The 24,973-nt window shown below is 54.7% G+C and overlaps 11 protein-coding genes across 11 annotated transcripts; 5 read left to right on the top strand and 6 right to left on the bottom strand.

Annotated features, from left to right (window-relative positions):
• The first annotated feature begins 145 nt into the window (after nucleotides 1-145).
• Nucleotides 146-1,828, top strand: BO80DRAFT_422629 (uncharacterized protein). Its single transcript, XM_025718864.1, has one exon. It carries the CDS (start codon nucleotides 248-250, stop codon nucleotides 1,574-1,576), a length of 1,329 nt encoding a protein of 442 aa, XP_025578013.1. The 5' UTR covers nucleotides 146-247; the 3' UTR covers nucleotides 1,577-1,828.
• Nucleotides 1,829-2,507: 679 nt separating this feature from the next.
• On the top strand, nucleotides 2,508-4,988 carry BO80DRAFT_491466 (FAD-dependent oxidoreductase; the record flags this gene model as incomplete). The annotated part of the gene is made up of 7 exons (XM_025723700.1): nucleotides 2,508-2,626; nucleotides 2,686-3,138; nucleotides 3,189-3,455; nucleotides 3,492-3,664; nucleotides 3,717-3,943; nucleotides 4,005-4,524; nucleotides 4,640-4,988. The coding sequence occupies exons 1-7, from the start codon at nucleotides 2,522-2,524 to the stop codon at nucleotides 4,986-4,988; spliced, it is 2,094 nt and encodes a 697-aa protein (XP_025578012.1). The 5' UTR covers nucleotides 2,508-2,521.
• A 612-nt stretch (nucleotides 4,989-5,600) lies between these two features.
• BO80DRAFT_432424 (carbonic anhydrase) lies at nucleotides 5,601-6,204 on the bottom strand (the record flags this gene model as incomplete). The annotated part of the gene is made up of 3 exons (XM_025720788.1): nucleotides 5,601-5,748; nucleotides 5,806-6,028; nucleotides 6,117-6,204. 3 exons carry the CDS (start codon nucleotides 6,202-6,204, stop codon nucleotides 5,601-5,603), a joined length of 459 nt encoding a protein of 152 aa, XP_025578011.1.
• Nucleotides 6,205-6,735: 531 nt separating this feature from the next.
• Nucleotides 6,736-8,578, top strand: BO80DRAFT_500016 (MCT family MFS transporter). The gene is made up of 5 exons (XM_025724212.1): nucleotides 6,736-6,987; nucleotides 7,053-7,159; nucleotides 7,226-7,400; nucleotides 7,467-7,875; nucleotides 7,942-8,578. Exons 1-5 carry the CDS (start codon nucleotides 6,792-6,794, stop codon nucleotides 8,369-8,371), a joined length of 1,317 nt encoding a protein of 438 aa, XP_025578010.1. The 5' UTR covers nucleotides 6,736-6,791; the 3' UTR covers nucleotides 8,372-8,578.
• Nucleotides 8,579-9,409: 831 nt separating this feature from the next.
• On the bottom strand, nucleotides 9,410-11,542 carry BO80DRAFT_349014 (putative C6 transcription factor; the record flags this gene model as incomplete). Its single annotated transcript, XM_025715483.1, has 3 exons — nucleotides 9,410-10,504; nucleotides 10,570-11,034; nucleotides 11,102-11,542. 3 exons carry the CDS (start codon nucleotides 11,540-11,542, stop codon nucleotides 9,410-9,412), a joined length of 2,001 nt encoding a protein of 666 aa, XP_025578009.1.
• A 295-nt stretch (nucleotides 11,543-11,837) lies between these two features.
• BO80DRAFT_349054 (aromatic alcohol reductase) lies at nucleotides 11,838-12,809 on the top strand (the record flags this gene model as incomplete). The annotated part of the gene is made up of 2 exons (XM_025715485.1): nucleotides 11,838-11,870; nucleotides 11,949-12,809. The coding sequence occupies 2 exons, from the start codon at nucleotides 11,838-11,840 to the stop codon at nucleotides 12,807-12,809; spliced, it is 894 nt and encodes a 297-aa protein (XP_025578008.1).
• A 135-nt stretch (nucleotides 12,810-12,944) lies between these two features.
• Nucleotides 12,945-14,568, bottom strand: BO80DRAFT_400728 (UDP-Glycosyltransferase/glycogen phosphorylase). Its single transcript, XM_025717536.1, has 2 exons — nucleotides 13,310-14,568; nucleotides 12,945-13,261 (listed from the first exon to the last, which is right to left on the bottom strand). The coding sequence occupies exons 1-2, from the start codon at nucleotides 14,433-14,435 to the stop codon at nucleotides 13,050-13,052; spliced, it is 1,338 nt and encodes a 445-aa protein (XP_025578007.1). The 5' UTR covers nucleotides 14,436-14,568; the 3' UTR covers nucleotides 12,945-13,049.
• A 621-nt stretch (nucleotides 14,569-15,189) lies between these two features.
• Nucleotides 15,190-18,846, bottom strand: BO80DRAFT_400725 (putative kinesin family protein (KinA)). The gene is made up of 5 exons (XM_025717535.1): nucleotides 18,505-18,846; nucleotides 18,412-18,440; nucleotides 18,247-18,341; nucleotides 15,773-18,195; nucleotides 15,190-15,719 (listed from the first exon to the last, which is right to left on the bottom strand). The coding sequence occupies exons 1-5, from the start codon at nucleotides 18,507-18,509 to the stop codon at nucleotides 15,491-15,493; spliced, it is 2,781 nt and encodes a 926-aa protein (XP_025578006.1). The 5' UTR covers nucleotides 18,510-18,846; the 3' UTR covers nucleotides 15,190-15,490.
• Nucleotides 18,847-18,986: 140 nt separating this feature from the next.
• Nucleotides 18,987-20,371, bottom strand: ubc2 (E2 ubiquitin-conjugating protein RAD6). Its single transcript, XM_025718863.1, has 4 exons — nucleotides 20,077-20,371; nucleotides 19,846-19,910; nucleotides 19,564-19,788; nucleotides 18,987-19,489 (listed from the first exon to the last, which is right to left on the bottom strand). The coding sequence occupies exons 1-4, from the start codon at nucleotides 20,116-20,118 to the stop codon at nucleotides 19,366-19,368; spliced, it is 456 nt and encodes a 151-aa protein (XP_025578005.1). The 5' UTR covers nucleotides 20,119-20,371; the 3' UTR covers nucleotides 18,987-19,365.
• A 213-nt stretch (nucleotides 20,372-20,584) lies between these two features.
• Nucleotides 20,585-23,117, top strand: BO80DRAFT_267060 (uncharacterized protein). The gene is made up of 5 exons (XM_025714799.1): nucleotides 20,585-20,846; nucleotides 20,894-21,817; nucleotides 21,866-22,052; nucleotides 22,098-22,832; nucleotides 22,890-23,117. The coding sequence occupies exons 1-5, from the start codon at nucleotides 20,739-20,741 to the stop codon at nucleotides 23,075-23,077; spliced, it is 2,142 nt and encodes a 713-aa protein (XP_025578004.1). The 5' UTR covers nucleotides 20,585-20,738; the 3' UTR covers nucleotides 23,078-23,117.
• Nucleotides 23,092-24,966, bottom strand: BO80DRAFT_422619 (chitobiosyldiphosphodolichol beta-1,4 mannosyltransferase). Its single transcript, XM_025718862.1, has 4 exons — nucleotides 24,430-24,966; nucleotides 24,174-24,370; nucleotides 23,466-24,099; nucleotides 23,092-23,417 (listed from the first exon to the last, which is right to left on the bottom strand). The coding sequence occupies exons 1-4, from the start codon at nucleotides 24,665-24,667 to the stop codon at nucleotides 23,158-23,160; spliced, it is 1,329 nt and encodes a 442-aa protein (XP_025578003.1). The 5' UTR covers nucleotides 24,668-24,966; the 3' UTR covers nucleotides 23,092-23,157.
• Between the last annotated feature and the right edge of the window lie 7 nt (nucleotides 24,967-24,973).

Genomic DNA, 24,973 nt, shown 5'->3' with positions numbered 1-24,973 from the left:
TCAGACTAGCAGGGGTCACGATAGGGGCCTTTCTGGGATTGCAGGACGAGGAGGAACAGGACCAACCAACATGGATGTTTGGGCCGCGCATATCTCTACCCCGCTCGACCTGGAAGCGCAGGATTCAGTGTCTGAAAGGTCCGGTGAGAGATAGAAAAAGCCAAGATGGCGGCGCTGCCGTTGTCTCTGCCTCGTATGCTTTCCTTTGTTCCCCATTTTGCCCTACTGCTGTCGATCAACGTCAATCATGGCCCGTGGCAACCGCCGCCGGGCCGAGGAAGAGGAACCAGCCGAGCCGGTAGGGCCCAAGCCACCAAACGCCCCTCTAAAGCTCCGCTTGACCTGCGACCGATGCATGAGCCTCAAAGTGCGGTGCGACAAGCGAAAGCCAAGTTGCGAACGATGTGCGGCAGCGGGCGCCGAATGCATCTATAGCCCGTTCCGATGGAGAGCCAAGTCGGCCACCGGTCCCTTGTCCGCACGTCCCGAGAACCCGGCAACAACATGGAATCGTTCCCTGGCCGCTTTACCGGAGGATCTGCTGGGCAACGTAGGGCCTGAGGATTGGACGTCTGACATTCCCCGTCTTCTAGCGAGCCACGACTGGCGGGAATTGCTCCTGGAAGCCGAGACGGGCGAGCAGCCCACCGGCTTCGATGCGTCGTGGATGGAAGTCCACCCCAAGTCCGTGGCCCGAAACAATGTAAATGACGGTGATGGCGACTGTGATGGCGATGGCGATGGTAGCGGCGTTGAGAGCATACAGCTGACGGAGCTGTTTCCTACCCACCGTCGAGACGGGTCCCGGCAAGATGAACAGCGGGTAGGATTATCTTCGCTGCTGGATTCGAACCTTGACTATCGACGCGACCGCCCCTCTGAAGCACTGGTGTTCCTCGAACGACCTCCTAGATCAGTCCAGCTGGAGGCTGAATCTCCTTGCAGCCCTACGTGTCGGTGCATAACCCTAGCATTCACGGCGTTGTACAACACTTTCTATAGCGAAGCCAGCAGCCGCGGCCCCAACGCGTGCGATAATGCTGTCAAGGTCAATCGGATCGCAGTACAGCACCTGCACCAATTCATATCCTGCAATTGCGGGATCTGTGTGCGGGACCCGACCGCGCTCTTTCTCGCCACCACCCTGACCCCCAAGATCCTGGCCAGATACAATGCCATGTTCACGGCAGTGGTGGCCTGCCAGTCTCCGGGCGGCCCCGATTCCCCCTGGGAGCCCGGCCCTTCGCCTGACCTGGCATTTGTTGCGGCAATCCAGGTTGACGACTTGCCACTTGACCGTATCTCGGAGAAACGCATGAAGGTGCAGTTCTTGCTGTGCGAAGTGCAGAAGCTCAGCCGGGTCCTGACACTCCTGCGCACGCGTGCCGTGCGTCGGGACGAACTGCCAGTAGAGGCCCTCTACCAGTGCTTGTCTCAGACACTGAACCGCATGACTAGCTCGATGACGGAGTATTGTGTTGGCGAGTCACCTACTTTAGATGTGTCGACCCCTTCTTCTAGTCGGCCCGCCTCGGCTTATGGAGGAAATGGTGCACGGTCCCGGATGGCGTTGTGATGGGATGATTAACACGCAGAATGCAATATGAGCACCAGCATGGAGGGATTTGATTGCTTCTACAACTTGCCTTAGAGATGTGTTGCTTCATTTCAGGTGGTTTTATCTTTTTCTCTTCTCTGTACACGAGGTTGTTCCGACCCCTCCCAGGGACTTGCTTTTTATTCTTTCTTATAGCAGGGTTTACAGGCCTACTCTGTCGGGGTTATAATGAGCACTGGAGAACATAATGGGAGCAGAGTTACAGCTTGGAAAGTACCGCACATTGGGGCCTTTCGAATGTATCCCACGTAACCAAGACCGAAATAGTATCAGAGAAATGCCGGTCCTTGATATACCCCCCCCCCCCCTTCATTGCAGACAGGCGGATCCACGTACCTCTTCCTGTCCGAGAGGTAACCCTTTCTTCCTTAAGCCTATATGTCTAACGAACTCCACAACGACAGGTCTAGTTTAGCCATCCTGCTCTTGCTTAGGTCGCACCCGCACCACGTCTCAAAGAGACCAGGCCTTCCTGGGAGTGGGCAAGTTGTAAGTTGAGGGGGTGGTGATACCGTTCCGACCCCAAGCCGGTGACCTCGGTGTCAAGATCCTGGCCATTGAAGCGGGCGTGTGCCAATCAACCCAGGCCATGTCTCGGTCGTTCGGCATTTCCTGGCTGATCCACGAACCGCCGAGGGGGCCGGATAAGCCTCGGATCTACATCAGGGCCACCGCCATGGCACCACATGATCGGTGTCGGGTCGACATCTTGACTGGGTCCAAGATGGCCTTTTTTTCCTGTGGGATCTCTCTAGACATCGGCGGTAACAGTCATTAAGATGAAGGGCCTTTCCCCTCTTAACAACCGAGCGTATAGAGATACACACACACACACACACACACAATCTCTCTCTCTCTTCTGCTCTTGCCTCCAGGACGTTGACGGTACGGAAGGAAAGGATCATGACTTTCGACAACAGTAGCAGCGAGGTCGACCACAATGGAGACTATCCGTCCCCAACGATGCCCTTAAAGGTAATCATTGTGGGGGCGGGCATCGCTGGCTTGGTATGAAGTGTTTCATCCTAGATGCAGTTTCATTGAAGATAGTGCTGACCAAGGTCAAGACCGCAGCCTTAGCACTGCGACAACAAGGTCATCGGGTCACGCTCCTCGAGTCGTCCAAGTTTAGCAATGAGGTCGGCGCCGCCATCAACATCCCCCCTTACTGCGATGGAGCCCTACGACGGCTGGGGATCGACCTCGACAGCGATCACGTCGCGGGCGCGATTGAGTGCACTGGCTGTACTATATGGGCCGGGACCTCGGGCCAGAAGCTCTTTTTCTTCGACTATCATGCAGAGTCGGGACGGTGGCAGCACCTGCGCCGTCTCGTTCATCGCGCACATCTTCATTCCACGCTCCGCGACAAGGCGCTCGCAACAGAAGGTCCGGGGGAGCCTTGCATTCTTCGCCTCTCATCACGAGTGGTCTCGGTGAACCCCGAAGAGGGCCAAGTGGTCCTCGCCAACGGAGACCGGGTTTCGGGAGACTTGGTTCTGGGAGCAGATGGGGTCCACGTGCGTACTTGTGCCTTGTGGCCTTTCGGATCCATACTGAACCAAGACAGTCTCAATGCCGGAAGGCGCTCGATCAAGGATCGGGCTATGTCCCCTTCGACAGTGGCATAAGTGCTTTTCGCTTTCTCATCCCAACCCAGCTCCTTCGCGATGACCCGCTCACCCAAGGCCTCCTTGGCCCAGACGGCAGCTTGATGGTGGTGATGGGCACAGGCGTCAAACGGCTGGTGTGCTACCCCTGCGCCAACATTACCATGACAAACTGTATATATCTGCATCCGAGCAAGGAGTCGAGCCAGCACAATGAAGGCGAGTCAGTTTGCTGGTGTCTTCCAACCCCCCACACCTAACAGCCGGCAGATGACCCGAAGAGCAACAAAGACCAGATGTTGCATATTGCACAAGAATTCGACCCTGTCTTCAAAGCCATCTTGGAGAAGTCTCCGGAAGATATCCCTAAAGTCTGGACCTTGCTAGACCTGCCCCCCTTAGCGACCTGGATCAAGGGGAAAATGGCCGTTCTTGGGTAGGAACCTCCGGTCTGCCGACAACACCCCGGCTAACCGAGATGATGGCAGGGATGCGGCCCATCCATTTCTTCCTCACCGCGGAGAAGGGGCTGCCCAGGCCATTGAAGATGCGATGTCCCTCGGGGCCGTGCTGCCGCTGGGGACATCCGGCGATGAAGTTCCCGAGAGGCTGGCCCTCTACGAGCGTTGCCGCAAGGATCGAGCCATGCGCATCCAGCAAGCGTCTCGGTTGAACAGCCAGCCTATGGAAGTGCAGAGAAAACATGGATTTTCCCGTACGATCCTGTACTCGTAGCCATATAGATCCGGGGCTGATCATCACTGACTACCCTACAGCCCACGAATTCGATAACTATAGTTTCAGCCACGACGAGTGGCACCACTCGGTCCAACACCTGCGCAAATCGCAATGGGCCAAGTACCCATATCGATGGCGCCAGCCTATCTCCTTCGGACCATGCCCCGGACCCAGCCAGCCACAGAACCATCTCCACGCCAGCCGGAGTCGGCCCTGGAAGGTTGACCATTCGATCCGCTTCGCCACGTCGAGCACATACATGAGGGCCTTTCTCCCCACAGCCGACTTCGACTTTATCCGCGCCGATACGGTGGTCCAGGCCTCCTTGGTGTGTAGCTCGTTTCACAATCTCGCATGGCTGGGCGGGTCGGGATACACCCGCATCGGGCTGTACCTTCACGGGGTCCAGTACACGCCCCCGAATGGCGAAGCAGTCCCAGGCACCTTCGTCCTCGTCCTCTTCGGCGACCGGGTCGACCCAGTCATCGCAAGCCGTGACGAGCAGGGCGCCCCTACCTGGGGATGCGACATTGACATCTCCAACGGCGCCGACAACAAGTCCAAGAACATCACCTTGAGTTGGGGGGGGATTCATATTTGGACGTATCCGTTGGGCCGCCTCGCAATCATCTGGGACAAATGTCCCGTGTCCCGAGATCGTCTCCAAGTCAAGCCCCGATCACGGCCTCCTGATGTATCGATATGTCCCGGCTGTTGGGCAACCAGGCAAGGCCGATGCCGAGTATGCCGTGTTGGATCCATACTCACCAGCCACTAGAGAGATAGATCCTGTGAATGGATCCGAATCGACGGGTTCAGCACCCCCGAACCATGCCAGCGGGTATACCGAGCCGGATACCGATCACGCCTCGTTTGAATTTTTTGCAGGGGATTGGCAATCTCTCCCCACGCTGCACCCGGTGGTGAAGATTCTGCAGGACATGCCGATGTATGGTATCCTCAGCGTGCAGTCAGCGGTCAATGAGGCCGTCGACGATGCTAGCCGTGCTAGACGGATCTAGGAGGGTAGATGTGCTATTTTTTCAGTTCAATCAGAATCCGTATTGCATTTACGTGGAGACTGAAAAACCTAAAGAGTGGTCCACAGAATAACATATCATTGGGTACCCACTGGCCGAACCAGTTAGCAGTGGGATCAGCATTAAATAGTTGTATGGGGTGCTTATGTGTGACCAACACCACTCAGAGCATGATCTTTGCGCATGGACCCAAAGACTGTCTGACCTTGTGCGAGTTGTACCCAGCAGTATCATTAGCCCGTGAGATGTGTGTGCAGAGGCCTTTTGTCAACCACGCCAACCACGATCAGGATGAGCCAAAGGAGTCTCATCGAAGAGGCTTTGAAGCCAGTATCGTCTGTTTTCTTACTTGGTTGCCAGATTCCTCATACGCGTTCGAGACCTATTAGTCAGGAGAGGTTTGCAAAGTGATATATCGGGATTGAAGTGGAAACCCATGGTAATCTCGGTCGAAACAGTGATCATGTCCACCCACGGTGCAGGCAGAAGTACAGGGTTGACTCGCCATCTATCATGCATAATGCCAGGGCCTCGAATAATAACCGGCCACTTGGGTTCATTTCTTCAGAGTGATTCAATCTATATAATCCATCTTTATGGCAGCAATCCAGCCCCATCCACCTTCGCCACCCTGCCGGTCTTGATATCATACACAAACCCCTGCGTGCGCTGCTTTAGCCCATCCCTGATCAGCGGACTGGCCTGGAACCAATTGAGGTTTTCCTTGACGCTTTCAATGACACTGTGACGCTGGTCAACACTCCCATGAGCCAGAGCACTGACTGGCTGGCTGACTTACTCGGAAGACTCTCCAAACTCCATTCCATCAATTTCGTCCCAGTGCGTCTTGTCCACGCGCGCTTTCAATGCATCACGGAGCTGCTGGTCCGTGAAGCGGAGGGTGCCGCAGTCGGTGTGGTGGACGATGATCACTTCATCCAACCTGACGAGTGTGTCTAGGATGATGATGTCGCGGATGGCCGGTCGAATGTTCCCACCCGCATTGCGGTGGACAACGACCTCTGGTAGAGTTTGGTGACCGGTTAGCGCCTCTCTACATGTCTGTCGGTCTTGAGCAGAGGAGTGATTCTACTCCACTGCAGTACATACCACCTGGTCTCAGGTTAAAGAAGTGCTCCGGAACACAGCGAGGATCGCAGCAGGATACTGCGTGCAAAGACGCTATCAGCTTTGCCATCATGACGGGGCAGGTGAGTCGGGGACGATACCAATTATCGTCCGAGGAGGAGGGCCTCCTTGTCCCTTCCGCTCAGTGATGTAGTCGAATGGCACATGGTTGTCCATCGCCCTGCGATTGGATGGGTTAGATCCGGCTTCTGATTCAGTCAACGGGCAATGAACTGACCGATTTCTCTCCAGTAGGTTGGCTAGCGACGTCATGATTGTTAAGTGAAGATGGCATGTGCTGGTGCTGTCTGGCATGACGTCTACCCCCCGCAGGCCTTTATACGCCATCAATCCGGATATCTGGACGGTCGACATGGGTTCCCATCCCGTGCCAGGCACCCCTACGGTGTCGGTGGAGACGATCGGTCTTCGCAGGGCTGACATGACATGACCTCGGCCTGGGCTGGCAATTTCAGACCGAAGGGCCGTCGGTCGAACTTCCGAAAATCCCGGCCTGGGCCATCTCGGGCGTTCGGCCATTCACCCTCGGTTACAAAAGAGGATTATACTCACCACCTCAACTGGAGTATACGATAGTCAACTCGTCTTCAGTGGCTCGGCTCCTCGAACCTCTTCCTCTTTCTCAAGCACGTGAATATGGCTCCGCCGGCGAAGGAAAATGATGCTCAGCGGCTGCCTGAGGCTTCGAATGGGCAGGACCCCGAAAAGCCCTATCTGGCGGTGGCCGATCGCTCGAAACCACCGCAAGAAGCCCCCGATGGGGGGCTGACGGCGTGGCTAGTAGTCCTGGGGTCGTGGTGTGTGCTGTTCTGCAGCTTTGGGTGGATCAACAGTGAGTCAACCATCGCCCTATGCCAGGATTCTTCCCCCCTGCTCATGCTTCATGCCTCCCGCCAGGCATTGGAACATTCCAGGAGTACTATGAAACAGACTTACTGCGGGAGTACTCAGCCAGTACGATTGCCTGGATCCCCTCGCTACAGATCTTCTTCATGTACGCCATGGTGGGAACTCCCTGCCCTCTGCCATCCTTCCTCAAATTTACAACCTAACCCATTTGGACCCCCCAGAGCGCGGTGGTCGGACTCCTGTATGATCACTTTGGGCCGCACTGGCTTCTCCTCGTCGGAAGCTTTCTCCATGTCTTCGGTTTAATGATGGCCTCCATCTCCACCGAGTATTATCAGATCCTTTTGTCTCAAGGGGTCTGCAGTGCCATCGGCGTGTCGATCATCTTCCAGCCCGGTAACTCTGCCCCCCCCTCCTCCCTTCTCCTATCTTCTGGACACTGACACCTGAACCCGACGCCAGCTATCAGCGTCATCCCCGGCTGGTTCCATCGCAAGCGCGGCGCCGCGTTCGGCATTACCACCAGCGGCTCCAGCATCGGCGGCGTGATCCTCCCCATCATGATGGAGAAGTTAATCACCAGGGCCGGCTTCGGCTGGGCCATGCGCAGTGGCGCCTTTTTGATCCTCGGTCTCTTGATCATCGGCAACCTCACCATCCGATCTCGTCAACCTCCCCGGCCCAAGTCCCTCTCGCGCGACGCCCTCCTCCAACCGTTTCACGAACCGAAGATGATGCTCGTCATCGTCGGCTTTGTGCTCCTCACCTTTGGCGTCTTCATCCCAATGGATTACTTAGTCGTCGAATCCCTCAGCAACGGGATGCATCCCTCGCTCGCCCAGTACATGCTCCCCATTCTCAACGCCGGCAGGTGAGATCCCCCCCTCCCCTCTGTCCTCAATCTCCGTCACTCACTCACTTACTCACACTCCCTCAGCCTTTTCGGCCGTCTCAGTGCCGGCCTCTTTGCCGACCGCTTTGGCCCTTACAACATCTTCATCCTTGTCTGCTACCTCGCCGGCATCCTGATCCTCGCTCTCTGGATCCCCGCCACCAGTACCGCCGCCAACATCGTCTTCGCCATCTTATTCGGCTTCTCCTCCGGCGCCTACGTCGCCCTGGCCGCCGCCCTCGTCGTCAAAATCTCCCCTTTCCCCCAGATCGGGTACCGCATCGGTCTCGTCTTCTTCTTCGCCTCCTTTAGCGGCTTGACCACGAACCCCATTGCCGGCGCCATCCTCGCCCAGAATCACGGCTCGTATACAGGCATGAAGGTGTTCGCCGGCGTGCTGTTGTTGGCCGGCACGTCTCTGATCCTGGTCGCCAGGATTATGCAGACGGGCTGGACGGTGTTGGCGCGGTTTTGAGATGGCGAGACGGCGTCTCGCGTGCTGCTCCCGGATTTTCCTCTTCCTACTGGATCTGTTTCTTCACTTCTTCTGTTTCCCACTTGGGACACGCCATGTCTCTGGGGTCTTCGTCTTACCTTTTCTTACGGCATGGACGTTTCTTGCAGGATCGCCATTCTACATTTTCACCTCTTGGCACTGGCATGTGAATAGAATAATAGTCATTTCCCCATCCCAGATACTATCTTCGTTTGGACCTTTACAGGTAATCTACCCTGACCTACAAGCGCAATACCTAGATGACTTCTAGGACACATAGTATAGACCATGACTCGATTCTCCTTCTGGTAGGATATAGTGGCTACAGCAGAGAATTGATAGACTGATCGGATTGTATTTCAACCGATATAGCTGCACCGATCCTGCGGATTCAAGGGAGTATTTAGATCCGTTCTATGGACTCGCCTGGCTCCAATTGAGCGAGCGGGAGATGCCTCCACCTTTTCCTATTCACAATACTCCAAACAGTGAGCACTAGCCAACATTACCTCTTTATATTCATTTGCCAGTGAAATACATCCCTGTCCTGCGACGCTCCCTAACTCGTATTGAGTTTACCAGACTGAGTCACTTCTTAATCATCCTGACGCCCCGAAATCCTCTTTTTGGCTTGTGCTGGCATGCTCGTTGCTTGCTTTTACATATAGCCCTATGCTCTCTTCTGTCTAGTGATCGGGGGCAATGTGCTTGTGATGTTCGAGAGAAAAGGGAAGAGGAGGGCGGAAGCGTGCGTGACGTGAAGCATTGTCTGGCGTGGGACACACTCGTATTTTTGGCCGCTTGGATATTGAACTTGAAAGAAATCGATAGCTGTGGTGCCTCGGGTCCGGACCTATCCGCTTCATATGGCGGTGGTTGTTGTTTGAGTGAAAGTATGCTTGTTGTGCTACGTATATAGCCGGGTAATACTGAATGCAGTTACCGTTGTTGAAAATACTCATTCATTTCCCCCAACGCTGAAATTGGATGTCTTTTCACGGGATGTATATATCGTCTTCAAAGGCTGCGCGGTAACCCCCCCGATCCTAATCCGGGAAGTAGTACCGGATCCAAATACGAAAGGATTTCATCGTCGAAGAAGCCTTCCGTCATCCCCCCGAATAGGTCTGCCGCATCATGGTCCCCTATCATACCCGCCAGCGGCTCGGGCATGGCTAACTCATGAGACATCTGGGTTGGCGGCAGGCAGCAGGCAGAACGGATCTGGAGCGCCTTCTCGCGCAGTTTGCGCAGGACGTTCCATTTTCGACCGGGGCTGGGCCAGCTCTCGACCAGGCCAAAAGACGTGTTCACCACGGCCCAAGCCCGCTCGGCGCTCGGGGTCTGCGGGCGGATACACAAATGCCAAAGCGAGTAGGTGAGGAGGTGGTACTGAGTATAGGTGCAGAACAGCCACCGGAAGTTGCTCAGGAGTTCATCGGTCTTCAATTCATTCCCAATCTCAATCGTATCACAGGCCAATGCCAGCGTTTGATCTGCAATGGGCACTGTTGAATTAGAACCCTCGGCGCTGAGCCCTCGGGGGTCTTGCTGCCGGACAAAAACCTCCAGTTTCCCAAGACAGACCCGTCCTAACAAAAGAGCGGACTTCTGAATCGGAATGTTGGCGTCGCAGTATTGCAGGTATCGTGCGTGTAGGCGGGTTTTGACGGTTTCCACTAATTGCTCTAACCAGGCCATGCGCTCGCTTGCTGGTCGTGTGGGCATAGCCGTGCACTCCTGAGAGATCCGTCGCATCGCCTGGTTCATTTCCACAGTGACCAAAAACATAGTCATTTCGGTCCAGGCTGGTCGGCAGGCTGGTGCTTCGTTCATTTCGGGATCCAGGTCGCGATCATCGACATTGAGAGGCAACTCCGTGTCACCAGAGATTCTCAAGTCATCGGTGTTAGTGGAGAACCCGTGATCCTCAGCCACACGCGTATCAAAGCCCTGAATCGCCCACCAGAGCCGACGACGAATCTCACAATCCAAGGCGCCAAGATGGAACTGTCCTCCATCTCGGTGCAGGCCGATCGATTGTGCCGCCCGGATCACCAGGCCGTTCAAAACCCAGCGGGATCGGCCCCCGCTATGATTGCGACGGCACAACTACAGTCGTGGGGATGAATGAGTGACGAGTCCCTGATAACAGGCAGGGTGGGGGAAATACTGACTAGATAGATTGATATCGCCTGCAAAGATATGATCGTGGGAGAATCCAGAAACGAAGCCGCATGCAGCGACACCTCTAGGCCTCGCTGGTACTTACAGAGCGCGGACTGCCGATCCTCTCCGAGGATAACTTGAGTACCAGGTGATGAAAGGCTCGTCACCGCGGCGAAGTAGACAGCAAACAAGAGGGCCGTGTGATTCGCTGGCGCCTGCCCTGGGCTGTTGATGGCAGCAAAGACGAGAGGCTGGGTGGTCGGGACGTGCAGCAGCTTCAAGAGTGCATCCACATTGTTCAAATATACTTGCCACAGCTGCGCCGCTTGCCATCGAGAAGGGTGCAGATTGGAGATTTGCTTGGTCAGAAGAGGGTTTGAAAGAAGGCCGTCAAATCCATCAGTCCCCTGGGTCTGATCCCCGCGATCGGTCGGGTTGGCAGGGGCGTCTATAGCCGATTGCAGGTCGCACTCCTTCCACGAGGAAACGGTCAGTCACCCCCTCAGCTGCCCTCCGTGGAGCACCATAATTGGGACAAACCTTCTCCAGGACTCGGGACAAGAGAGACTCGTTGATATATCGTGCAGAGGCACCTTCCTTGACCAGCAAGCCGTTGGTGGGTGTCACCGACCGATCGGCCCGATCGGTGACATCCGCCGCCCCCAGGGTGGGACCTTCCGACTTGCTCAGGTCATGCTCACAGGTGTTGATCTCCAAACACTCTTTCTCGTTGATCGTTGCCACGCCTCGCCCCAGCATCTCCAAGCGAGGCCCAACCCTGGCGGTTGACAGCCTCTGGGAGCGGCGCTTCATCCGCTCGGGGCCGGGATAGCGACACGGAACCCTGGCTCGGACACACATTGAGCAGGGCGTGGCTTTGTCGCAGCGGACCTTGCGCTCATGGCAACGGACACACGATCGTTCCACATCATATCGCCGCACCAGGGCTGGTGGTGGCCGTTCATCACTGGGCTGTGCCATGGGACGATGGTGCATTGTGAAGCCGGATTTAGCACAGTAAGGGCCTCTGGCAGATGAAAGTAAGCCAGGGGGGCCTATGAATGGAGAGTGAGGGATGGGGTGTGAGTCCGAGGAGGGAGCTGATCTTGACGGCAGTTCGGTCTTTCGGCTATTCGCCAATCGACACCCTGGTTTCGGAGGTTCGGAGACCTGATGAAGCATGGATGTAGTAGATATGAACAAACACGAGACCCATGGCTTAAAGTCGGATTATTCTGTACAGCCAATACACTGCACTAGCTTCCAATGGCCAAACATGTCTCCTATCAGGAAAGTTGCTTTGGCGGGGGTAAGTCAATTTCCAACTCGTATTTTCTCCTTTCCTGCTCGGCGCCTAATTTATTGACCCCTGCTTATTCGTTGGCAGGCCAGCGGCAACCTCGGACAGGCCATCCTAAACCAACTTCTCAAGCACTCCTTTCAAGTCACGGTTTTGAGCCGACTCCGCAGCACCCACACTTTCCCTCCATTGGTCAAGATCCGCCATGTTGACTACGGCTCTCAGCCCTCGCTGATGACTGCTCTTCACGGGCAAGACGCCATTGTTTCGACCTTGCCGCCCAATGCTCTCGACCACCAGCTCCTCCTTATTGATGCTGCAGCTGCAGCCGGCGTCCGACGCTTCATTCCCTCCGAGTTCGGCTCCGATACAAGCAACCCCATGTGCGCTGCCCTACCGGTTTACCATTCCAAGATCGAGACGCAAAAGCGCCTAGCGGATAGATCCGGCCTCACATACACGATCATCTGCACCGGCCCGTTCCTAGACTGGGGATTAACGCACGGCTTCATGAACATCCAGAACAAGACAGTCACTCTATACGGCACCGGCGATCACATCTTCAGCACCACGACGCTATCGACTATCGGCCGGGCTGTCTGCGCGGTGTTAGCGCGTCCGGCGGAGACGGAGAATCGTGTGATTCGGGTGCATGATATTGCAACCACGCAGAATCATCTGTTTCAGATGGCGCAGAAGGTGGTTGGTTCGGATGGCTGGGTGGTGCAGCGGCGGTCGGTGGAGGAGATGTATGAGAACTCGTGGACGGCGTTTCAGCAGGGAAGGCGGGATGTGCAGACTATGTTGGGGTTTATTGTTACTGCTGCGTGGGGGGAGGGGTATGGGGGGCGTTTTGGGAAGACGGATAATGAGATGTTGGGGATTTCGGAGATGACGGAGGTGGAGGTTCAGGGGGTGGTTGAGCGGTTGGTGGAGAATAATTGCTGATGGGGATGAAGATGTGGCGGTGATTGATTCCTTTCTCGCATTGTGGCCCCTGTGGCATTATGTCACAGTTGATAGCACCTTGGTATGGGCATCCGGAGTGAACTTGGCTACTGGATGATTTCTCATGGTGGCTGCATTGATGGCTTCAATTTCCTTAGAGGTGGCAGAAAATTATGATCAACTTTGGTGGAGTTAACTTTGCTAATTCCAAGCCCGGGTATAAACATGTAATCCGGACAATTACTCAGCTCCCATGATGTATCGCTCCAGTGCAGCCGCGCAGTCGAGCTCCTCGTTCTCACGCTGAATCTCCAAAGAGCGAGCCTTGTACTTGGGATCAGCCAATACCTTGTTCACCCCCTCCCGAATAGCCTCCTGGCTAGGGCTATCAGTCCGCAAATTAACGCCAATTCCCGCCCATTCAACGCGCATCGACACTTCGGCTTTGTCCTCTAATGCAACATCAGATATAATTCCATCGAGGAGGAGGATTGACTTACGACCCGTTCCAGCCATGACCATGGGAACCCCGTTCATGATCCCATGCGTGAAGCTGCCATATCCCCCATTGGTCACGAATACGTCCACATAAGGCAGTACCGCGTCGTATAGAAGGTAATCAACCACCTTGGCATTGCTGGGTATCTCAAAGCCATCCAACCTCGCATTTCTCACGCCCAGCACCCCGATGACCATGACGTCGTCTCGATCAGCCAAAGCCTGCATGGTGGGAATGACTAGCTCATTGTAGTCAATGCGGAATGTACCCTGCGTGACGAAGATGACCTTCTTCGGGCTTGCGGTTTGCTGGTTCGCCTCCAGCTCATCCCACCAGCTCGGCAGCGCCATCGACGGATCGACTTCCCTGCGCGGGGTGCCACCGATAAAGCGGATCTTGGGGGAAAGGTCACTGCGTGGATACTCCACGCTCGGGGAGCATGGCTGCAGCATGATGCCATGACCCGTGGTCCAAAAGTCGAACAGCGGCTCGGTTACTTTGACAGTGGCGCCGAGCCCGGCATACACGGTGTTGGCGTAGTCGATGAGATCGGCATTCATTTCCTTCATGGTGCCGTACATAGCAGCGTTGCGAGCATGACCCTCTTCGCTGGAATCTGGCGGCAGGCCGGGTCCAAAGGGTGCTGTATCGATACTTGAGATGAGCAGTGACCCGGTGCCGTAGATAATGGTCCGGGGGAATCGATCGTACCCCTTTGGCAAAGGCGCCCCTAGGATGTACGGCCAGGTCCCCATGTACAAGAGCTCCTGCACGATGACTACCTCCCGGGTGGGATGTGTCTCGCGGAGTGTCTCCAGCACGGTCTGCAAGGTCTTCATTCTGGTTGCAGTTACATTGATGAAGTTGTTCTTGATGTCGAATATGGCGCGTGCAGGGCCATCAGGGATCGCATTTAGCGTCTCGAGAGTTTCGGCCGTGTAGATGTTCTCTGTTGGGTAGAAGGTTGCGCCGGTTTTTTGAATGGACTTTTCAAAGTCAGGGCCACTGATGAAGGAGACTTCAAAGCCTTGTTTGGTTAGGTGGGCAGCGTGGGGGAGGAGCGGGAGTGTGTGTCCAGATGCTGTTGCGCAGGCAATGACCACGAGAGGCTTATTGTTGATCGTCATGGTCGAAGTTGAAGATGAAGGAGGAATTGATCGCGAGGCTCTGATAGTCTTCTCTGCTGGATAGTTCGTGTTCTGTGAATGACTTAAGTATTTATTTGAGTCCTGAATGGCATGACTGAAGAGTCCTGTGAACAGGTTCTTATAGAACGCTCTGAAGGTATCCGCGGTGTGGAAGTGGAGCGGGATCAACCAAACATAAGCACTAGGCACCGGTGGTTGAACGGGCCAATAGGGCCTCCCATTCAGAACTTGAGCAAGCGAACGAGCCATAGGATGTGCAGGGTCTCTTAGTGCAAAGCTAATAGTCCATGTGGAGGTAGATTCCGTGGTCTGCCATGGATACCGTATGGGTGATGACGAATAGCCACTATCATGTGTGTAAGCTGTTGGATATACTTAGTATTCTGGCTAAGGTTCAGAGAACAAGTGCTGCACCACTAGAAAGTGTGTCTGTGAGCAAATCAGGCTCTATGCTCGGGACTTGGCGGTGCGTGGATGTATATAAGTGCACAGGGGCGTGGCGGAAGATCTGAGCTGAAATGGTGTCGAGTGGGCCGTTTTGACCAGGTTGCTGGATCTCTTCCAGGTTAAACTGACTACTACTAGTATCCCTCTTATATATAACGATTTCACAACCGTAGAGATGTTACTAGTGGCTCACTGTGTACTACTAAGATTGGACACCATTGTGGGAACACTTGACACTACTCTGGTGGCTAATCTGGTGAATTATTGGATAATCCGGTGAATAAATATCACACAATCAAACTATCATTTCTATCGACCAGCCACCTGTCTCATCCCACACGGTGGCTGTCAACACATCTATCTGTCATGTACAAGGGTATCGGTGAGAACCATGGGCCTCTCGTAACATCGGGACTCCTAATGTGCCAGATTCAACGAACGAACGAAACGAAGAACAAGGAAAAGATCATGAAACAAGGAATGATTTCGTCCCACGGCCGGCAAAGCGGCGAGGAGATCACCATTGCACAGGGCTTCAAATATTTTCGGAGAATGGATAAAAGAGACAGCAAAAGAGAAATCGTGGATCATCGTCTATCAAAAAACCAGCTGGTGCGCTTCCCGGACTCCTGCGACTGGACGCCGGCCACTGGAGCACTGCTCTCGTTCCCTCCGCCGCCGCCCCGGAGCGGCTTCGCAATTCTCGAGCCGCCAAAACTGAAACCGCCGCTGCCATCCATACTTGGAAGACCCCTCGTCGAGCCCTGCTTCGCTGCCTCCAGTCGCTCTTTGACCGCCGTAAGTTGCGCTTCGAACCTGTGGCACACAGTTAGCGGTACGTTCTGTTAGCAAGGTGGAGCAAGCCGTACCGGTGATTGGCTTGGGTGAGTTTCTCCTGGCTCTCCTGGAGCAGGCTCTCCAAGCTCGCGATCCGCTCGTTCCGCGCAATGAGCTTCCGCTCCGCAATCGCAACCTCCTTCTTCAGGCTGCTGTTCTGCTCCACCAGCTGCCGCTGCACATGAGTCAACTGCTCCAGGTTCCGCTCCAGGAACGCCATCTTCTTCTGCTGCGCCCGGTTGTTCGACGACCGGAGCACGTTGTTGTACTGCTCCCGGGCGTCGTCCAACGAGATCTCGAGCTCCACAACGCGTTCGCAGCGGTTCTGCAGATCACGCATGAGCGACTTCTTCATCGCGTCAAAGTCGGCAATCTGCTGCTGCAGGTTCTTGCCCGCCGCACCGTTGGTGGTGACACGGGACTGGGAGTCTGCAAGGGACGCGCGCAGTTGGTCCAGCTCCTCATCCTTGCTTGCAATCTGGCTGCGAAGGTCCGTGACTGCCTGCAATTCGGCCTCCTTCCGGGTCACGTACACCTTCTCCAGCCGCTCCCGGATCTCTTCCACGTCGCCCTCGCCCAGGTTCCGCTCCAGAAGGTTCTCATAGTCCCGCTCGAGAGTCGCCAGCTTCTGCTCAAGTTCCGCTCTACGGCTGTCCTGCAGCTCGCCGAGTTCGCCCCGGTCGTTCATCGTGAGCTCGGCTTGACGGATGAACCCTTGGGTCTCCAAGAGACTCGCCCGCAGCTCCAGAAGGTCGTCGGGCGCGATCGTCTCGCCCGTTTCGCTGACCTTGTGCAAAGCGTCGACGCGCTGGATCAGGTCCTGAAGTTTGCGTTCGTTGTCGGAAAACACGTCGCCGCCCAAGTCGAATCCGGCCATCATCTTCGCCATCTTCTCGGCCTTCTTCTTCTCCTTCTCGTCCAGTGCGGCGCTGGTTTCCTTAGCCTTCATCCGAACATCAAGGAGCTGCTGCTTGATGTCGTCCAACTCGGTCGTCAACTCGGAGTTGGCCTCACGGAGACTGTCCATGGTGATGCCAGCCTCCTTGCTTTCGTAGGACACCTTCTCCAGCTGCATGCGGAGTTCGTTCACTTCGGTCGTCAGCTTATCGTTGTCCTTGCCGGAGCGCGCAGAGTTCTCCTTCATGTTCTTCAACTCCTCCCGTGCCTCACGGAGGCCCCTCTCGATACTCGCAATGTGCGACTCCTTCTCCGCGATCTGATCCTGAAGCTCATTCTCGCGCCGGAGGAACTCTTCCCTCTCGTCCTTTTCCAGGACAAGGCTGGGCGTGCTGGAGCGATCACCCAGTCTCGACTCGGGACGAGGGGTCTCGGATCGAGGAGTGTCCTGGAAACGAGAGGGCGTGCCAGGCCGCGGCGCACGAGCCTCGGCCTTCGTCATGCTCACAGCGTCTCCCCGAGAAGGGGTCCAACGGTCCTTCGGGACGGCCTCGCCACTGCGCCATACATGAACCTCAGTCTCAAGCTGTGAGATGTAGGTTTCAAAGTTCGTCACTTGGCTCTGGGCCTTGCGGAGGAGTTGCTTCAGTTCCGAAGGGCTCAGCTCGGCGTTGACCTTCGCCTTGTTCTTGATCGCCTTGGCGCGCACACCGAAACGCAAAGTGGAGATGGTTTCGGCATCGTTGTAGCTACTGGGAGAGCAGTTGATGATCAATGTCGTTCTCGAGTTACCTCCCAAACTCTCTTGCAGGATACGGGTGAGCTTGGAATCACGGTACGGGATGTGCGTGGATTTGCCGTCTGTCAGCGCGTTGATGACCATACCGAGAGCACTCAAACTCTTGTTGATCTTCTTGGCCTCTTCAAGCGTTTGACCACTGGCGCCGGTTTTTCCAACCTTCTCACTACCTGCCAGATCGACCAAGAACAGCTGTCCACTCTTTGCCGAGCCCGTCTCCAGGTTCTTCTGGGTGACAGTGATGACGAAAATGGAGTGCGATCGGGAAGATTCCTGATTCATGTTTGTCGCCGCAACCGCTCGTGCTGCACCACCACGCCGCATGACCTCGTATACCTCCTGCACGCTCGAGACGTACACCTCAAGCAGACCCTTGACATATACACCCCTCGACTTCTCCTCGTGCACGGGAAGGTTGTCGTTGTGGGGCACCAGCAAATCGCGAATTCGTTCCATGTAGATTTCCATGTAACTCACACGGACGGTGTACTCGATGTTGCTTGGACTCGTGAGGATGCTGGCGAAGATCTGCTCGACAATGCGGGGGATGATACCCTTGCCCACATCGTCGTCGATATCCGAACCCATCATGGTATACGACTTTCCCGCACCTGTCTGACCGTAAGCGAAGACCGTTCCATTGTACCCGTTCAAGATGTCGTCGACGGTGGGTCGGATCGAGAAGTTGAAGATGTCCGTTTGCTTCGAGTCCATCGGGAACACCTGGTCAAAAGTGAAGGCTCCAGAGCCATCGCGGGCCTAACATGGGTGAGCTCAGGGAGCGGATTGCGGGCGATTCTCGCAACTCACATTAACGTAGCAGGATTGCTCATTTTCGAATTCAACAATCGGCTCTCCTCCAGAGGCCAGCTCAACTTTGTTTTGCGGTCGGAACCTCGCAACCACTGTGTGTGAACGGTCAGTTTGATCACATTCATGAACTCGACCAACAACCGGCGGGGAGATGATGCGCACCCTTAATGGTGTTCGAGGGGCCAGATGACCTGTCAAGCGAAACAAATCAGTCTACCCGCTCCCACGTTGAAGCGGTGAAGCACGAAAACTCACGCCATGTTCACTCTGACCCGAACAGTAAACAGCTGGGGACGGGAAAGGACAGAAGGAAAGCCCCGAGAGGAGGGGAGAGAGGGAGGGACGTCGTTCAGACCAACAAGAGGCGAGTCTGCTCGAGTCCAGGGTCGGTGGGCGGTGTTGTTTGGGTCAGGGGTCCACGTGCACTAGACCAAAACGAACGTGGCAATAAATGCGCGTCCGGCAGCCCCAAGAATCAGAGGTCGGGCAACAGGCGAGGGACCCAGCACCCATGGACAACGAGAATGGTTGTGACGTGGTTTGGACTGATTTCCCGGCCTAAGGTGGGGAGATGGGGGAGAACCAGGCGTGCGTGAGGATCAGGTATGCAGCATTGTTTGGGAGTTGTTGCAGGCCCCAGGCAGCCTTTACACCCCTCCCGATTAGAGTGGTCTTGGCGCCCGGCCAGTCGCAGCAACAGCAATCCCGCCACCGAGGAATGTTTGTCTGTGCCTGACGGAATGATCATGCGCGAAGCAGAGGACTCCCAAATCACATCGGGCGGGCAGGACGGACGACGGCACTAGGAGATACGTCTGTGACATGCAGCAAATACCACCAAACCCGACAAAGTTTTATGCATATGCAAAATCACTGGAAATGATGCAGCTACCCACTATACCGAACGAAAAAGGATGAACCAGGCGCCAAAACCCCACGCTGTGCACGTCATCAAATGGTGTGAGACTCCATCAAGCCAAGATAGGCGTCCCCCCACAAACGCATGAAACGATCACAGCAGCTTGCCGTTAGCTTCCGTCGCACCGAAGACGGGCAAGGCTGCTTCCTCAGAACCATGTGTCAAACCAAAACAAGCGTTTCTACGTCCGTGCTATCCTAGTCCTCCCAACTCTTCTCGACCGTCTCACGCACCCGCTTGATGTACTCCTTCCGGTTGTCTTTGTAAAGGTTGGAGGCTTCTACATTGGCCGGAGATGATGTGTTGGGATCATTCAGCAGACTAGACGTGAACAAACACCCATTAGCATGTCTCACCGTCTCCTCCGCGTCTCCCCGGAGACATGGGTGTCATACCTCTGGATACTGGTAAGGATGGCTGCCACGTCATAGGTTGGGCTCCAACGGTTCTGCAAAATGTCTAGACAAAGCTCGCCCGTCCCGTAGACGTTGGGGTGAAACATCTGGCTGATAAACTTGACGCCTGGGGGTTTGTTTGGGTACTGCTCCTCAAAGTGCATGACAAGGCGGAAAGTGCCATCTTCAAAGGGGGTATCAGCGGGACCGATAATGACGGCGTTCCTAAACCCGACCAACGTTAGACGCAAGAAGCAACACCAGTTGACTAGACTAGCTTACCAAGTCATGACATTATCGGCCACCGGAGATGCGGAAACTCCAGCAGGGGGGTCGGTTTGCATACGCTGCGTATGGCAGGTTAACTTAGCTCACAACCATAGCTGTAACCGATGACAAAGCATTTCAGGCCTCTTCAAGTACAGGAATCCGGTGGAAGATTGGGGAGGCATCAAGGTGAAGTATAAAGAGGAAAGAATGGAAGCTTCAAGGGTGGCTTGCTGAGGCACGTACCTTAAAGTCGCGCATGAGACGACGACGGGCAGAGGTCGACATGGCGGCGGGGTACGGGTGATAATCGGGAGCTATCGAGATAGGAAAGGCACACGATGATCAAATGCTGACCGTGATCCCTAAAGGTGAGTGGTTTGCGGCTGAATTAGGGGAAAATGAGGGCGAAGTCCCAGGCGAAAGCGGAGAAAAGGGAGGTGAGGTGTGACGAGGGAAGTGAAATGCAAGAGTGGATGATAGCCACCGCGGGTGGATGAGCGTTGATCCAAAGACCGGCGTGTTGGGCCGTGCCTCCTCCTGAGCGCCGTTAGTCAGGAATCGGACACCCGCGGTCGCTCGCCGCCGTTGTTGGGCCTGCAGAAGCCCACCGCTACGCCCTAGCTAAGAAGGGTAAAGCGTAGTGCGCCACCTGTTATGTAAGTGCAATTGGCATCACGTGACTAGGCCGCACGTTCCACGGCCCAAACGGGGACTAACCCAAACGGGTACCAACCATGGAGAGCTCTGCATCGTCGATGGATCCTCAACTCCCCGGCCTCGGGATTATTATTCTGTTACAGCAGCGCGTCGTGGATGGTTGAGGGCAAGAAGATCCCTACATCTGTGCTCTTGACTCTGTGCGATTACCATGAACAAACGCTAGCCATACAATTGCTGTTGAAATCATGTTAGGCCCTCTGGAACTCTCGCTCTTCCCTTCCTGCTATGACTGCCTCGCGTGGTCGGCAGATGGGGAGCTCGCGATCGCCGCCGGAGAGTACATCCAAATCTTAGTCCGTACCAGAACCATCCCATCCAAACTGATGCTTATTCGACCTAGACGCCGAAAAACACGGTTGGCCAGTCTGAATTTGACTCAACCCAATCCCCCATTACCAATTGGCATTCAAGTCGCTTTCGTGTAAATGTTTTCACGAACAATGAGTGGCCGACGATCGATCCCCAAAATCGAGACAACTTCTCGCTGGGCGCCGAGCAATCGATCAGTACCGTCGTAGCGTTGGCCTGGTCGCCTCCAGGTCTTGCTAAGTATAGACGCTGTGTCCTCGCCGTTCTAACCTCGAACCTAATACTATCTCTCTACGAACCGGTCGGTTTACAGCGAAAATGGACCCGAGTCGCCATAGTTAACGACGCCTTGGGAAATCATTTCAAATCCTCTATCCAGGATGAAGCCTTGAACCTGCGAAAGTCCAACATTCGATCGTTCGCGTGGTCCCCACCCCTTAAATTAACAGCTACGGAGACTGCAAGTCCCTACACTGTTCTCCCTACTGAGAGTCGATGGGGCTGGCACTTGCTTTCAGTCGCAAATGATGACAATGATGTGATCTTCTTAAACGTTCAAAGATCGCCAGCAGAGCTCTCTACTCTTTATGAAACTGGTGTTCTCTCGGTGACTGCCCTCCCTGAAACAGAGGAAAATTATTCACAGCTGCAACCGTCATCGATCTTTGCGAAGATTCTCAAATCCAAGGTCAAAGTTTTATCCATGTCGTGGGGGCCATGGCTACATGCATTAGCGAAGAGCCAGAAAAACTCCGCAAGTGGATATCTGGCTGTCACTCATGGAACGACACTTAGGGTGTTACAACTAGACGTAGATTTACCATCTCGCAGCCGTGGAACAAACATCGAGTTGCAAACCAAGTTGGATGCTACTTCCAAAGAAACCACCTCCGCTGTATGCCATGAAGATTTGAGTGGATACCACTTCTCGGGACCTTTGGCATGGCTTCATACGGTAAGCCCAAAATAGCTGCGACTGGACATCATCTGATCACCAACCTAGGATGACTCTCCGACTCTTTGTCTGGCCGCGGGTATCCTGACAGGGCTATTATTGATCAACTTCCCCAAAAAGAATCAAAAAGGCGCACGTTCGTCTGGTCGGGCCCAAGTGCAGGAATTGCCGTTCTACGAGACTTCCAAGACTGAAACAGGAGCCAGCACCCCGAGGCACTTGGAACCAATTACTGGTAAGCAACTGACGCTCCTCATAGTTCTCTTACTAACAAGTGAAGCCATGCTTGTAACAACGGACACTGCAACTCAAACCCCTGTACTCTATGGCGCCACGGCCGGAGGATATATAGGCGCGGTACCCTTCCATCACGGCAAGAACGAAGCTTCAATTCTGCCGGTCCCATGGCAAGGTCAACTCGATGACATACGTGAGAAGTTCGATTTTGACCGCGACCTTGGCGGCCTAGCTGTTGCGCGAGCTTGGGGTCTCACCTCCTACAATGGAATGGTCGCAGCTGGAATTACCGTGCATCCAGGGGATATGATCGAATATCGCACAGCAGCAGAGGAACGGTTAACGATCATCATATCACCCGACGCGTCTCAATCTGATGGAGCTACGTCTGAAACAGTGGACAACTCCCCGGACCTCCAGCATCGACGAGAGTCCGTTCTGGGATACATTCTACACTTTGAAGACAATGACGAGATTAGACAACCATTGTCTTCGAAGATCCTCTATGCGGCAGCGTGCTGCACCATCGTCGAATCCACTAATACGGCTTTGTTGTACCAAGCTCACAAAGTGTTAGTGAGGTTGGCTACAGCCACAGGTGCCGATGTAACCGATGAGCTTTCCAAATGCTCGATATCCAAGAATAAAATCGCGTCGAAGTCTGCGGAGGCGCTTGATGGACCAGGTGGCCAGATGTTTGAACGATGTGATATCTGCGATGCTGGGATCGATTGGTATTCGAGTCAGGAAGCTCAGTGCGCGACGGGTCACATCTTTGGTATGTTACGATGTGCACTGAAAGAATCACAAATCGCTAACCCAGCTCTCTATTCAGTTCGCTGTGGCGTGACATCATTGGCTATACAAGACCCTGGAGCATCGAAACTCTGCTCGTCATGTGGCAGAGAATATTTAAACGAAGATGGCATTGAGTCGTTTGAACCTGACTTACAGGACACCTGTCGAATGCTTTTCGATGCGTTTGATACGTGTGTCTACTGCAATGGCAAATATCAAGTCTAGAACTTGGAGCCTGAGGTAAATTTTGTATTCTTCAATCTCTATCTCTAGCTGTACCCCACAAGTGATGGCGCCGGCTAGCCTCATATCAGTCCTAGCAGCTTTCCAGCCACGGGATTCCACTCGCCGTCCCACCGACGAGAACTTTCCTCTTGCGCACCAGCACGAAGTTTCTCAAGTTTATCCGGATCTGCAAAGAGCTCCACGAGATGTTTGACTAGCTCTTCCGCACTTCCAAAGCCTCTTCCATTACGGCCTTCGGTGACCAGCTCCGGCCATGCCTCGAAACGATTCCAGCCGACAACAGGCAGGCCAGCGCCAAACATATCGACCACTTTCATTGGCAAGTCGACCCCACTACTGCTGGTGTGCAAACTAACACCGAGTGAAGCGGACGCGAGCAGCCGTGCATAGTCTTCCATACTTAGCCACGCTGTGCGAATTGTGACTTTCTTGAGTTTACCGGCCTGGTCTAGGTCGGCGATCTGTTTCAGATACATATCGCGTTGAGGTCCTCTACCGGTTATGATGGCCAGAATTGAAGGCAGGTCGGGGCTTGTCTCAGCCATGGCCGAATACTGGCAGAGAGCTTCTATGAGAAGCGAGAAGTCCTCGTCTGCAGTCCATGAGGTTGAACTGACCAGGATTCGGACCTTATCTGACACAATCAGCGACCCGACCGATTCTGTCTCCGAGAGAGAGAGCAAATAGTCCTTGCGCGTGCGATCATCCAGGATGGGCTGGAAATGATCGGCCGGCCGGTCATGCAGCGGGAGAATGGGCGCTTTCAGGGCAAACTCCTCCTTCAGGACCACTGCCATGGCGTTGGTGACACAGAGATGCGCTGTCGCGTACTGGCAAAATATCTTCTCGTACCACTTGGAGAGTCTGACCAACGGATGAGCGTCTCCGAGTTTGAGGGCTAGGATGGTGTATCCAAAGTTATGCCAATCGACAAGGAGGTTTGTGTGACGCAAGAAACAGACAAGGGAAGCGATCGCGAGTGTCGGAATAGAAGGAGGGTTCTGCAATAGTCCGAGAGATCAATCAGCGCTGTCTCAATAACACCGCCTATGCTGGCGAGGATTGTATAGCCAACCTGAACGAGGAGCCATTTGGCCGGTTTTGTACGATATGCCAGGATCCACAACAGACAGCCAACTTGGAAAACGACTTTCAGCGGACCGAATAAGAGGAACAAGAGCTTGTTGCTTGTCTGGAGGCAGGTGGGATGCGGAGGGAGGGGGACGATGGAGATGCGAGGGTGAGAGGAGATCTCGGGATGTACATCCGATTCTATAGCGATCGCATTAGTTTGCTGCAATGAGAGACCGGGAATTGATCTTCTGGCGCACCATGGTAACCGATGATGTCCACATGCCCCCCATTTCTGGCAACACTCAGGGCATGGTACTGCATGCGCGGACTGCGACCGATGTCCCCTAGGACCAGAATTTGGACCGTGGTCTTGGGTGCATCAGGCTCCTCTTGTGTGGCATTGCGTTTGGAGGCATACCGCGACGGCAGCAAGAAGATCACAAGCGTGATGGCCGTCGAGATGTAGAAAGCGATACTAATGAACGACTCGATCATGGTGCAGGGTCATATGGGTGGTAGTGAACGGTTAGGCAGTTTAAATAAACACCATCATGAAGAGACCGGAGAGGTACAGCTCAGCGCATGGTCATTGACCGGTCAGAGTCAGCGGAATGGGAATGAAAGTCGCTGGGAATCCCACGAGCCTCGGGATAAGGTGCGGGAAGCCAGCTGTACTCCGTTGGACGGAGGAAACCTGGGCCGATGCCACCCCACTCGATGCCGCGTCAAAGCACTGGAGAGAGTTCTGCAGGAGGGAGACGGCGCAATTTGACCGGAAGTGATGCTTACTGCCTGGTAGCG

Source organism: Aspergillus ibericus (assembly GCF_003184845.1).
Source record: "Aspergillus ibericus CBS 121593 unplaced genomic scaffold BO80scaffold_8, whole genome shotgun sequence".
Lineage (NCBI taxonomy): Eukaryota > Fungi > Ascomycota > Eurotiomycetes > Eurotiales > Aspergillaceae > Aspergillus > Aspergillus ibericus.
This window is presented reverse-complemented; position numbering and strand designations above follow the sequence as displayed.

Coding starts and splice junctions, on each gene's coding strand:
- BO80DRAFT_422619 (XM_025718862.1), bottom strand. CDS start 24,667: ATGATCGAGTCGTTCATTAGTATCGCTTTCTACATCTCGACGGCCATC. Junction 24,371..24,429: donor GGACATCATCGGTTACCATG/GTGCGCCAGAAG, acceptor CGATCGCTATAG/AATCGGATGTACATCCCGAG. Junction 23,418..23,465: donor TGCACGGCTGCTCGCGTCCG/CTTCACTCGGTG, acceptor GGGTCGACTTGC/CAATGAAAGTGGTCGATATG.
- BO80DRAFT_267060 (XM_025714799.1), top strand. CDS start 20,739: ATGTTAGGCCCTCTGGAACTCTCGCTCTTCCCTTCCTGCTATGACTGC. Junction 21,818..21,865: donor CTTTGGCATGGCTTCATACG/GTAAGCCCAAAA, acceptor TCACCAACCTAG/GATGACTCTCCGACTCTTTG. Junction 22,833..22,889: donor CGCGACGGGTCACATCTTTG/GTATGTTACGAT, acceptor CTCTCTATTCAG/TTCGCTGTGGCGTGACATCA.
- BO80DRAFT_500016 (XM_025724212.1), top strand. CDS start 6,792: ATGGCTCCGCCGGCGAAGGAAAATGATGCTCAGCGGCTGCCTGAGGCT. Junction 7,160..7,225: donor TCTTCTTCATGTACGCCATG/GTGGGAACTCCC, acceptor TGGACCCCCCAG/AGCGCGGTGGTCGGACTCCT. Junction 7,401..7,466: donor GTCGATCATCTTCCAGCCCG/GTAACTCTGCCC, acceptor ACCCGACGCCAG/CTATCAGCGTCATCCCCGGC.
- BO80DRAFT_400728 (XM_025717536.1), bottom strand. CDS start 14,435: ATGACGATCAACAATAAGCCTCTCGTGGTCATTGCCTGCGCAACAGCA. Junction 13,262..13,309: donor GGTCATGGCTGGAACGGGTC/GTAAGTCAATCC, acceptor ATGTTGCATTAG/AGGACAAAGCCGAAGTGTCG.
- BO80DRAFT_422629 (XM_025718864.1), top strand. CDS start 248: ATGGCCCGTGGCAACCGCCGCCGGGCCGAGGAAGAGGAACCAGCCGAG.
- BO80DRAFT_400725 (XM_025717535.1), bottom strand. Junction 18,342..18,411: donor CCCCTCGAACACCATTAAGG/GTGCGCATCATC, acceptor GTTCACACACAG/TGGTTGCGAGGTTCCGACCG. Junction 18,196..18,246: donor AGCAATCCTGCTACGTTAAT/GTGAGTTGCGAG, acceptor CACCCATGTTAG/GCCCGCGATGGCTCTGGAGC.
- ubc2 (XM_025718863.1), bottom strand. CDS start 20,118: ATGTCGACCTCTGCCCGTCGTCGTCTCATGCGCGACTTTAAG. Junction 19,789..19,845: donor GCCGATAATGTCATGACTTG/GTAAGCTAGTCT, acceptor GGTCGGGTTTAG/GAACGCCGTCATTATCGGTC. Junction 19,490..19,563: donor ATCCTTACCAGTATCCAGAG/GTATGACACCCA, acceptor GTTCACGTCTAG/TCTGCTGAATGATCCCAACA.